The 12,710-nt window shown below is 35.2% G+C and overlaps 3 protein-coding genes across 9 annotated transcripts; 1 reads left to right on the forward strand and 2 right to left on the reverse strand.

Annotated features, from left to right (window-relative positions):
• The first annotated feature begins 54 nt into the window (after window positions 1–54).
• Window positions 55–2,004, forward strand: LOC120261102 (protein trichome birefringence-like 31). The gene is made up of 5 exons (XM_039268797.1): window positions 55–534; window positions 672–843; window positions 924–1,123; window positions 1,367–1,510; window positions 1,605–2,004. The coding sequence occupies exons 1-5, from the start codon at window positions 125–127 to the stop codon at window positions 1,954–1,956; spliced, it is 1,278 nt and encodes a 425-aa protein (XP_039124731.1). The 5' UTR covers window positions 55–124; the 3' UTR covers window positions 1,957–2,004.
• On the reverse strand, window positions 1,996–7,246 carry LOC120261100. Of its 7 annotated transcripts, XM_039268791.1 has the most exons (7): window positions 7,165–7,246; window positions 5,965–6,097; window positions 5,096–5,738; window positions 4,937–5,005; window positions 4,761–4,841; window positions 3,708–3,910; window positions 1,996–2,391 (listed from the first exon to the last, which is right to left on the reverse strand). In XM_039268791.1, exons 2-7 carry the CDS (start codon window positions 6,043–6,045, stop codon window positions 2,203–2,205), a joined length of 1,266 nt encoding a protein of 421 aa, XP_039124725.1. In that variant the 5' UTR covers window positions 6,046–6,097; window positions 7,165–7,246; the 3' UTR covers window positions 1,996–2,202. The 7 variants fall into 7 exon arrangements, with proteins under 7 accessions (XP_039124725.1, XP_039124728.1, XP_039124726.1 ...); XM_039268794.1 differs by lacking the exon at window positions 4,761–4,841 and having other exon boundaries at window positions 3,708–3,817; XM_039268792.1 differs by having other exon boundaries at window positions 3,708–3,817; window positions 4,937–5,738.
• Window positions 7,247–8,192: 946 nt separating this feature from the next.
• Window positions 8,193–12,623, reverse strand: LOC120262101 (protein transport protein SEC13 homolog B-like). The gene is made up of 2 exons (XM_039270157.1): window positions 12,522–12,623; window positions 8,193–9,400 (listed from the first exon to the last, which is right to left on the reverse strand). Exon 2 carries the CDS (start codon window positions 9,362–9,364, stop codon window positions 8,456–8,458), a length of 909 nt encoding a protein of 302 aa, XP_039126091.1. The 5' UTR covers window positions 9,365–9,400; window positions 12,522–12,623; the 3' UTR covers window positions 8,193–8,455.
• Window positions 12,624–12,710: the final 87 nt, after the last annotated feature.

The raw sequence follows: 12,710 nt of genomic DNA on the forward strand, positions 1-12,710 counted from the left end.
CTATGATTTTAGACACACACAGAGAGCTATATACAACCTAAAAAAGAAAAAAGAAATTCAGGGAACACTGATACAATAAATAAAAGTTTTAGTAATATATTCTAAGAGGTTCTTGTACACCAAAATGACAACCTCCCCGGCCTCCGGCCACCACCGTTTTCAAACTCTCGTCCCCCTCGCTTTAGCCGCCATTCTTCTCCTTGGAGCATCACGGTTAAAGATCGAATCCTCGTGCTCGAAAACAAGTTGCAAACATGTCTTGCAGAGAGTGTTCTCCTTCACTGCCATGCACAAGACTAAGATAAGGAATGATGATGGAGGTGATGATGAACATATATATCATGATGCATTGAGGAATGGATCATGCAATGTCTTTGAGGGTGCATGGGTGTTGGATGAATCTAATCCAAGGCCTTTGTATACTGAAGAGAGTTGCCCTTACCTTACTACACAGGTCACTTGCCTTAGCAATGGAAGACCTGATTCTCTCTACCAAAAATGGAGGTGGAAACCCCATGCATGCCAACTTCCAAGGTTTATTTCTTTTGTTCAGTTCTCTCTTTGTTCATTATTATTCATTCTTGAATTCAGATTTTATCTAGAATATATATAATTAATAGTATTCATCTTTTAATGTTTGTTTTTGGGGTGTATGTGTAAAAATTTTGAAGGTTTGATGCTTTGAAATTGTTGGAGAGTTTGAGGAACAAGAGGTTGATGTTCATAGGGGACTCTCTCCAGAGAACACAATGGGAATCTATGGTTTGTCTTGTTGAATCTGCCATTCCTGATTCTAAGAAATCAATGACCAAGATTCCTCCCAGAAGAATCTTCATGGCAGAGGTATCTAATTAAAAGATGATCATTATGATGATTGGTTAATTAATTAATTAATTAAAATAGTTTTAAGCATGTTGGTGTAGGAATACAATGCTTCAATTGAATTCTATTGGGCTCCTTTTCTTGTGGAATCAAATGCTGATCATGCCACTAAGCATCATGTGCAAAAGAGGCAAGTTAAATTGGACTCAATCTCTAAACATAGTAAGAATTGGGAGGGAGTTGATGTCCTTGTCTTTGAGAGCTATGTATGGTGGATGAACAAGCCTCTCATTAATGCCACGTAAGATGCTTTTTCATTTTTTTTTTATTTTTCTAATTAAGTTTGTTTTCAATTTCTCTGGAAGAGTAATGCTATTTATAAGTTTATCAAATTCATTTATTCCAAAAGGTTTATGTCTCTATAAACTAGTTTGAAATGTTGCCATGTCTATAGACTCTGACTACTAAGATTAATTAAGCGTTCATGTTCTCAACAAAACAATTAATTTATTTATTTATTTATTTATTTGATAATTATTTTCAGGATTGGATCTCTTGAAATGAAAGAATACAATGTCACAACTGCATACAGGTTGGCACTACAAACATTGGGTAAATGGTTAGACTCAACCATGAATCCTCTCACCCAAAAGGCCTTCTTCATGAGCTTGTCTCCCACTCATATATGGTACCAAGAACTCTAAAACATCCATGTTCTCATATTTATATGTATATATATATATATAATTAATTATTAATACTACTTTTTTTCTCACATGCAGGAGTTGGGAATGGAATTCAGGAAGTAATGGTAACTGTTTCAATGAGGCTACTCCAATCCAAGCACCATACTGGGGAATAGGTTCAAGCCATCAGATCATGGATGCAGTAAGAGATACTTTGCAAGATCTGAAGGTTAATGTCACCCTTCTGAACATCACCCAGCTTTCTGAGTACCGGAAAGACGGGCATACGTCGGTCTACACTGAGCGGCAAGGCAAGCTCTTGACATTCGAGCAGAGATCTCAACCGGAAATCTACGCCGATTGCGTCCATTGGTGCCTGCCCGGTGTTCCTGATACATGGAATGAGATACTGTATATGTACTTGTTATACGGACCAAGTAGACATTGAATGATTCAGCATTCAGCAAGCAATTCAACAAAGTATTCATTGCGTGAAGTTTGCTTAATATTATTGGAAATGAAGTTGCTAATAAACAAAATCGAATTACACCGGAACAAAACTTTCAGTTTGCTCTTTGAGGCAGGAATCTCAATCCTAGGCCTGGTTATTGACAATAAGCTTCAAGCAGCACATTGGCTTTTTCGTCTTGGTGGCAATGAGGAAGAATATACAGCTTCGATCTCGGATATTTATTTACAGTAGTTCCCAGTCGGAGTCAGATAAATCAAGAGTAGATTTTGTTGTGTTCGCCCTTGCGATAGAAGCAGCCTGTGGTTCATTCTGTAATTTCTCATCGGTTGTCATAAAACAACTGTCTGCTTCATTGTAAACCCTCCTCCGTCTCAGTCCCATTTTCGAAATGATAGCGTCCCTGAATTTTTTCTGAAAAGGAAGATGATTTAAGTTGAAACTACATTCTCATAATGTCATCAATCATATAAACAAGGTTCAAATGAAATTTGGCAGAAGTCCATGAAATGCTAGTGTGTAAATGCAAAAGATGGCGACCGGCTAGGTCATTTAGAATTACTAAATGTAAAGATCGGAGATTCAAAACTTCAGAAATTAACAGAATTTACAGAATCACGCATTGCAAACTTGGTACTCAGGATCACCAGACCATGAAAGTAGCCGAAAGAGTAAAATGGCCCAAGTCAATATGGTTCACAAAATGTAACATTTATATGCCAGAGGCTATATATCATTGCTTCATTCTGGTTTGATTGTAACTGAAACTATTAATGACATGAAATATATAAAGAATAAGCATACTAAGCTTTAAAATAAAAAAATACAAAATACAAAATAAAGAAAGAAGAGCTAATATATATGAAGCAAAATCGTAAACGGCTCATTAGTTTTGAGTCTTTTGACAGTGTTACTTAGTACATGGCAGCCTAAACAAGAACATTTTAGTTACAAGGCATATCGATGTTCAGCACATCATTTCAATCATCATACTCCTAAGCTAATTAACATCACACAGAAAGAAAGCAGTGCACAGACTAATCCTGTAGATAAAAGACATTTTAAAATTTATTAAGTTCTTCCAATTCAAATCAATACTGCACTTTAATGCATGCATGTACACCACTAAATTCTTCAAGAAGTTCAATAAAACTCATCATTGTTACAAATACCTTCATAATGTTGGTTTGAGGGATTTTACATTGACTAAATTAGTTGTGTTCTAAGAATGGGTCTGGATAAAATCATGCAAACGCTCTGCACTGAGTAGTTTATAAAGAACTAATTGTAATCGCAATTTAAAAAAAAATTAAATTTGCTCTGAGAAATGCATGTTCCACAATTCTATGTTTTAACATTAATATACAATCAAGAAAAGGGAAATTATTTTATCTAAATGATAACAGATGGTTCTGAGGGAAATTATAACTGTTTTCTGAAAATATTTTAGGAGAGTTCTCCAACTCTGAGCTCTCCCTTTCTTCTTAACCGAAAGAGGCATTTACGAAGATGGTGAAGAATTTAACAGATTCATAGAAGTCATGGAGTTTTTGCTAAAACCACATCTATATATACAAATACATGTAATACACAAGCAGAACACACATACATAGCTTTCTTTGCATCTCAACAAACTTGAATATGCAAATACTAGGACTAAATATTACAATCAAACATGAGTATGGAAAGGCTTATGGTCAATAGTAACATAAGGCTAGCTGAAATTTTACCTTAAATGAGATGTCTTTGCATTCAAGATGGGAAATAAAGTCAAGTACATAGTCTTCATTATCACCACTTGAATCGTTGAGATTCACGTCCTCAAATTCACCTGCAATTTCTGGGGTTGATCTTGAATAGGTGAAAATTGGACCAAGTGTTTCTTCCCTATAAAAGTAGCCACTACTTTCTGCTATACTGACCAAATGTATACCTTAGGCATGGAAAGGAGATGTGTCATAAAAAAAAATTTAATGAATTTGCATGTTTTTGCAGTAATAGGTATTATAAGCCCATAATGGTAGAAAATTTTTATTAAAGCCAATTGAAGAACTACAAGCCTCCAAAAGAATTCACCAAACTTCCGAGAGAGAGAGAGTCAATGCAAGGCGGATGTGAGGTTTAAGAAACAATGGACACAATCAAATTATTCTAGTATATATGGTGCAAACCTCAAATGGTTTTTAGTTTCTTCAGTGCCTAGATAGAAGCTCTAGAATGATATATGATTTTCGTCTTATTAGACATAAGATACAAACCAGAAGAGTTGTTTAAATAATCCCAATATAGAAGTGTTCAATATGGTCATAGAGTTTTGTATCATATGCTTCCTAGGGGAAGGGTGCAATAAAAATAAGGAGTTGTGAACAAACATGACAGCGATGCATTGGTAAAAAGATCCAACTAATAGCATAGGAATGAGACGACATAATGTCCAGGAAATTGAATAACAGTGTAACTATTTTCTTGTTCATGTTTCTTTTTTTCTTTTTTTTTTTGGGTCCCGCAAAAAGCAGAAAATTTTGCCAATGACGAGGCATAGTAAAACTTTATTAATCATCATGAACAATTGCCCATATACAAGCAAACAATTTTCTATGGGGAAAAGCAAAGCATGATTATCTGCTAATAAGAGATGGCAAGCTAATTATTAGGGTTCAATTATGGAAGCAAGAGAGAGAACAAAATTAATTGTTTAATCACTAGGGAAAAAACACTTGTGACAAAGTCATGGCTGGAAGCAAGATATTTAATTGAAGAAAGAAATTGGCATAGAGACATACCGAATTCTGGAGGCTGTACAGAAGCAACTAAGTTTTTCATTTCATTTTGCTGATCGTGATCACCAATAAAAATATTTGTCCCTTGAAATGCAGATGCATATGCCATGGGAACAATTTAAGTGATTCATGTTAAAAATTGAAAGAAGTTAGGCAGAAACAAGAGGAAAAATGAGTACCATATGCTTTCGTTGGTGAAATCTGTGCAGAGTGCGTCAACACCCTTTCCTTTTGATCATCTTTACTACCTGAAAGATCATTTGCAGAAAAAACTGGACCTAAAACATCATTGGCGTTTTCTTCTCCATCAAATGAACGATTTAATTCAGAGGCTTTGCATTGGCTGAATAATTTATGATGTATCAATTTTTCATGATCTTCATCACATGCATCTTTCTGACTCAAATTTTTAGAATCATCAGTTGAAGTGGCAGGAATTATTGTTTCTGTAGGAGAAACATCTGAACCCATTTTAATACAAGTTGAATTTTCAACAGAAGAACTGTCTGGCCTGCTGGTTGAGTTCTCACAGGGCTCAGTTGAAGTGGCAGGACTAATAATTTTTGCAGGAAAAACAGCTGAACTTGTTTTAATGCAAGCAGACTTTTCGACAGGACTGTCAAGCCAACACCTTAAATTTTCACAGGCCTCAGGTGAACAGGCTGGACTTGTAGCTTCCATAGGAGAAACAGCTGAAACCATTTTAATGGAGTTTGAATTTCCAACAGAAGAACTATCATGCCTGCTAGTTGAATCCTCATAGATTTCGGTTGTTGTGGCAGGATTTATAACAGGAGAAACTCCAGAAGCCATTTTCATACAAGTTGAACTTTTACAGTCCTCAGAACTAATGTTTGGCTCCAGAGATAATTCAGAAAAAGGTTCTATATGAGAACCATTTGAGCCAAGCCAATCACGCGCAATTTCTTCTAATACTGTTTGCATATGTTCACCAACTGCATTAACGTATTTGGACGAATTCTGCCCAAAAAGAATTTAATTTGTCATACAGATAAGTTGAAGCCAAATGTCTTCATATGGCAAACCATCACAACTAGCATGACGTATAATAAGTTAAGCACCATGCCTTACATGTCAAAAGAAATAGTAGAGACAATTAACATTGTCATATTTAAATCATGCCAAGCCTTATATTTCAACGTAAAAGCCAATGATATTATGAGAGAAGCCAAGGAAAACCGCATACCTGAATAATGGCATTTTCTTCACAAAGTTTTTCAAGCTTATTACAGATGCCTTCAGCCCAATCTGTGAATGCAGAATCCATGTTGAACAAAGACACAACTCTAGGAAGAGTATTGTAGATTTTCCTTTCAGACCTTAAAATATAAAGCATGTGGATGAGTCTCCAATTATCCATTTATTGGAAGATTATGACAAACAGAGAAAACAATATACGAATATGAAACATCAATTAAGAAACATTTTAGAAGAAAGGAAATTGAGCATGAAAGAAGACAATAAAACTGCAAATGAAAAGAAATTTTTAAGAAGGGAATTGAACAGGAAGAAAGGTAAGCACATCCATCAGTGGAATGACAACCCTTTATACAATGGACTGCATAAAAATTGAGATATTATGCTATAACTGCCACAATTTTAAGAAAGATAAGCGCCAGGAAGAATTAAATCAAACAGAACAAGAAAACCGAACCAAGATCAGAAAGACCTGAAAATAAGTAAGAAGAAAATTTGAATACTTATCCTTCATGATTTTCACCAATAAATTATTATTGTCTAACAAGATATTCTAAAAGGCATTCATCTCACTTCAGGAGACAAACAGCTGAAATATTATATTGAAAGCAAGATGAAAAAGATCAAGCTTTTCACAAATATCAAACTGAACAAATCATAAAAACAGCCTCAAACTTGTATCCCTGTTTGAACATCCGAGTGGAATAGTAAATTATAACTCTCAAACAGATCAAAAAAAGGCTTAAAAAAAGTAGATGACACAAAAGATAAAAATTCCCAAAAGAGGCGAAGACACAAGCTCATCCCTTACCACCTCTCTACCTAACTTTGTATCCACACTAAAATTACTTCCAAAAAAAAAGAAGCAGAAGAAGAAGAAGAACCTTTCCGCAAAGTTCATCAACAAGTGATCAGTAAGGCATCAAGGTCACGATCATCACCATCAAGAAACACAAGACAACCATGCAATCTAAACGGTCTATCAAATTTTCCACCATTATATAAATCAAAACTACAAACCGTGGACTATTGACAAGTTAAATAAACACATAGAACCAAAAGAACAAAAGAGAAAAAACAAAAAACCGAAAATTCCAAAAACTCAATCGAAATTCAACACAAAGGTCTCAACTTTCAGCAATCAACAGTTTCATATTATAAAAACAAGCGCGAGAAAAGAAGAAAATACCAGAATTACGCGGATTGAAAGGAAGCCAGAGCACTCAGCCAAAGAGAGAGCGAGCGAGAGAGAGAGAGAGAGAGAGGCGCAAAGAGAACAGAGCAAAAGAAAGGAGAAAAAAAAGGGCTGTTTATATATATTTATTATTATATTCTCGAGTGGGGAGAGAGTGGGACCCACACAACGCCTTTTCTAGCTTAAAACAAATAGTGGTGGTGGTCTATGGAATTAAACGGGTCGGACTTGCTTTGGAGTAAGAGTCCGACCCGTTATGGAATAGTTATCTATTGAAGTATTTAAACTTATCAATAGACTTGAAAACTGATTTTAATAAAAATTACCAGATAGTTTCCAGTTAAAAGGAGGATTTTATTCATCTTTTTAATACTTCAAGTATATCTTGTGGTTGAGTATTAATTTGATCTGTTTTGGACTAACTAAATTGAAGAAAGATTAACTTCAGTTTTTGGAGTGAGATTATTAACTACAATCTTGGTTGATATTCACGAAATTTAATAATATGTATGTTGAATATTAAACAAAATTAATAAAAATAGAGGAAAAGGGAGTTACAACGACTCTTCTCACTTATAATCCAGGGAGATTACTAGGTTCAAAAAAGATTTTGAATTATTGAATCAGATGTGTGTGTATATATACATGCAATTCTGCAAAAGTACAAATACGGTATTTACAAACAGACCCTTATAACATCTGATTATATATGTATATATATATATAATTCAGGCGACTAGAGCTTGCTCTAAGAAAATTATACAAAACAAAATTACAACGCCTAAACACCTTTATATCAAAATGCTTTATTTCCAAATATGTTCTTGAATTTCATCGGAACAACCATGCTTTGAATTTAATTTAATGAACATTTATTAAAATATATATATATATATATAAACAGAGGTGTCAAAATTTGGGACCTAGATCACATGTAGTACACAATATGAGACAAAAGGTAACTGTCAATAAACAGAACACGTCCTGCTAACCACAAAAGGTGCCAGCTGAACATATTCATCTAATCAGAAAAACCTGGGAACATTTAGTAGGCAAGCAAACGTTCCAAAAACAAAGTCTAATTCATACACATGAGACTCATAAGAAAAAACCATAAGATCAATCAATCTAGTACAAAATATAAGAAAATTGAACAGTAAATATCCCCAGTTCATGACTTTGAAAACATTCATGTCCAGAAAAAAGGATTTCCTTCAAAGAAGCTATGGAAAAAAGAAATTCTAGAATGTAGCAAGGATGTCTTTAGAAGAACTATGAATCTTATTTATGGTTGCACGGTTGTAACCTGCTGCCACTCACCGTCTACGGCTTCCTTCCAAAGTGTGACATTGTTGCTCCCATCAGCCACAGCCAATATATTGCCGGTCAATGACCACGACGCTCGCCAAACTGGGGTCTTGAAATCATTAAGAACTTTGCCTTCCCATTGATCTCCTTCCTTGGCAACCGTCCATATAACCACTGTTCCATCCTGGGAAGCACTGGCAATGGTTGATTTCGGTAGGCCAAGATTTGGAGCCCAAGCGACATCTCTAACCCAATCAGAATGCATCTGCAGGGCAGGAAAGCAGTCCATCTTCCAGCTCCCATTGTAAAGCTTCCACACTTTAACCGTGTTATCACAGCCACCGGAGGCAAGTTTCTGGACAGGATCAAGAAGACCTGAACCAACTAGAGCGCCAGGTGCCATTGATGGGGCCCAGGAGACAGAAGTCACACCAACAGGGTGAGCTTGATCAATCCTTGTAGTGTCCCAGCCTCCATCTGCCCGAGCAGTGAAGACTGAGATGTTACCATCCGAAGAGCCGCATGCCAAGCAGAGACCCAAATCATGTGGAGCCCAAGCAATGGAGTTAACAGAGGATTTGTGATCAGTGAAAACATGAACCTGAGACCATTCCTCGGGTTTGTTCCCTTCTTTCCATATGATGACACGACCATCATAGCTGCACGATGCAAGCATAGATCCAAACTTAGGGTGAGCCCATGCAACCTGCCAGACAGGACCCTGGTGACCACTTAGGGTGGCAAGGTGCTGATGAGAGGATCCACTCACTCCGATGATCTGGATGGTGGTATCAGAAGAAGCTGTAGCTATGCGCTTGCCATAGTAATCCATGGAGACATCATGAACCACATCTTGGTGACCAGTCTCTATCTTCTGAGAAGGCATTGCTCCAAATCAAAAAGTTTTAATTTGAAATGGTACCTGAAAGAGACCATGCAAAGACATCATAACACAGTTTGAGAGTTTACATCATGTGTAGATTTTTACAGGAGAATAAGAAGGATGTCAGAATCAACATCTGCACACAACGGAACAAGCATAAGCATAGAGAAAGAGGAAACATGAAACGTAAAACATGAAAAATCAACAGATGCCCTGAATGTCATAAGACTAAATATGAAACTTTAAGATAAACAAACATAGACACAGCTAGATATCTTCCATATAACATGTACAAACGTACTGGAATTATGAATGCATTGCAGTGTTAGTGTACACACTACCAGAACATAGGAGACCAGTATATCATGTGAAGTTTAAATAAAGGATAGAAGATGATATGAAGTTTGACAAATCCATAACAGTTTTATAAAAACACTAGCTTAAACAGTAAATAACATAAGGAAGTTAACTAATAACAGGAAATTGAATAATATCATAAAGTGCAAAAACACCAAAATGGAAAATACATAGATAATAGTCTTGATCCTAGCAATAAACAGGTATCATAATTGGCAATACCAAAAAAAAATAAAGAAAATAATACAGGATCATCTTTGGCAACCACTCCACTATAGAATATATAAAAAGGGAATAAGATGATGGTTCAATAGTGAATCCTTGAAGCTTCAAAAAGAATTAGATTGACACCGACCATGAGTGTAACTCAAAGCACAACTACCATAAGAAGCAAAATACTGTTAAGAAGACAACTTACAATCTTGATCAGTACCAATAGCCTATCCATTTTATTACTTCTTACAAATATGAAATTATAAACAATGGAGAAGTTGAGCTTCTCCCAGTCCTCCCAAATGAGATAGGCTATATGTTCCACTATATCTAGTACAAGGAAAGCTATAACTATTAGATTCAATGCAAGAACAACAACTACGCATTTACAGGTTCCTAATTAGACTACCGTTTAAGATTTTAAATTACAGCAACACCGATACATAATCTATAACTGACAGGCTTAAATGGTGAGTTAAACACAATCTTGGTCTACGCAGTTTTCAATTAGTTATAAATTGAGAAGAAATCATCAGATCATTTAAAACCAAACTCTAACAATTCAGTGGAATGTAAAAGAACATTTTCTTCAAAGCAAATTCTAAGCTGAGAATTATCTAGAAAGTTCTGTGAGGACTCCCCTTGCATCTCAGTCACTTTCACTTTTTCATTATGTCGTAAACCCCAAGTTACCGTATGATACCCTTTAGCTTCACAGTGACAAGTCATTTTCTCATTACTTTGGCTATTGGCAAGGAATCCTATAATATAGGCAGCTATTTTTCTTTCGTCAAATAGATCGATGGCAAAAGAGAATAGATGGGGTACACAAAAAGAATAATTAAGATATAGAATACAGTGCAACTTCTTTTTGTTTTGGGGGAAGGGGGGGCGCACTGACAACTGCAAGTTGGCTAACATGCATTGTTAAATGCTAGTATCATAAATAGTTCCAAATAATTCCCACTAGAATCATTTACAAAGGGAAGAAAATGAAAAGTGAGCCAACATTTATGGTTAGCAATAGGAAACAAATTCAGCAACAACTATAACTGTGATATCCTTTCTTTTAGGAAAAAATAATTCTCTATTTGATATTTAAAAAGAAGATAACATATATTAAAATTATGCCAGTAAATGTCTATATCAAATGATGATCACAAGCAAGCATGGGGCCAGAAACTTTTTTCTGGAGGGCCAAATTAGTTTCAATATCCAATCTTCTTAGTTGAAGTTATAATGAAACAAGTAAAAAGTCAAGGGGACCAAATAACAGGTTTTTACAGATATTTTTCTAAAAATATAATTATTTTTAAAACATATATACTAATTTGTAAAAAGCCAAAGAGGCAATAGTAAAAATCCACGAGGACCAAACAATAGAATTTATACAAATATTTTTCTAAAAACATAATTTTTTTTTAAAACATATAACCTAATTTGTGAAAAGCTAAGGGGCCTATGAAATGATCAATAATAACAGCATAAAATGTGTAAACAAGAAATCCACAAAATGATCAAAACTAAATTAAAAGAGCAAGAAGCTAGCAACCAAGTGAAGATCCACATGTCTCTCTTCCAATCGAATGAAATCAAGGTAAATGGAGCTAAAATATACTTTTAGAAGTGTAAAAGGGATACAAATAGGCTATGAAATTTCAAAATATTCTCTTGAGATTCAAGCAGCAGGATAAACAAAGTGACAAGATCAGGCTAAATCAAAGGAACAAACACCTACTGAATGGATCAATTCATTGTAGAACAATAAATCCTTAACATTCGTATCTATGAAACAAAAATTTGGATAAGAAGTGTCTCTACGGTTACTCTAATGCAGATACAATATCAATTGTTTCTCCCATGTACACAAACAAAACAAAGATCAAGACCCTGGCAAGGGCCTGTAAGTATGTCCAGTTAACCCTTCTCATACTTAGTTATATTACTCCCTCTCAATATAAATATTTCATATAACATTACTGGGATCTTGATATATATATATATATATATATATATATCTTTAATTATACAAACAAAGATCAAGAAAATAAATTTTTTACACCTCAAACTAGCCATCAGAATAGATTTATCCACAAACTGTACAAATTCAAAAGAAAAACAATCAAACATCTAGTTTCTCCCGGGTATGCATTAGATGTTTTCACAGACAAAAAGTTCTATTGCCACCAAGCGATTCAGCATAGGAAAACACAAACTTTGAAATGCACGAAAGATCTACACAAAATTACTGAAATTTCTCACAGAACTAATCCAGACAAAAGGTGACGTACAAATCCCATTCTGAAAAATAAAAATTAACAAGAACTCTAGTTGATTGGTAAAATCAATCATATAAATCGAGGCAATTACAGGTAGCACTAATCCAATACAGAGATGCAGAACAAAACCATGAATCAAAGATCTAGAAGACCAAAAACCAAAAAAGGAATCGCAATCGCAATCGCAATCGCATTAATGAGACCAAAAAGGAAAAAAAAATTGAGGATCGAAGATCTGGAAAGTAGGGTTCCAGATCTATTCGAACCAAGATTGAGGCCAGATCCAGAGGGAGAGAGAGGAGGAGGAGTACCTGATCGTCGTTGGCGGTGGATCCCAAGCTCGGCAAAGAGCAAGATGAGAAACACGATGTCGTGGGGTTTGAACCGTTTCGGAGAACCAATTTTTCAAGCGATGTTGTAGATCCAAATTGGCCTTAAAACGTCGATGTTAGCCTACTAGTATTGGGCTTTCTTGGAGTGGGCCCACATTGGATGCACTC

This window comes from Dioscorea cayenensis, chromosome 5 (genome assembly GCF_009730915.1).
Source record: "Dioscorea cayenensis subsp. rotundata cultivar TDr96_F1 chromosome 5, TDr96_F1_v2_PseudoChromosome.rev07_lg8_w22 25.fasta, whole genome shotgun sequence".
NCBI lineage: Eukaryota > Viridiplantae > Streptophyta > Magnoliopsida > Dioscoreales > Dioscoreaceae > Dioscorea > Dioscorea cayenensis.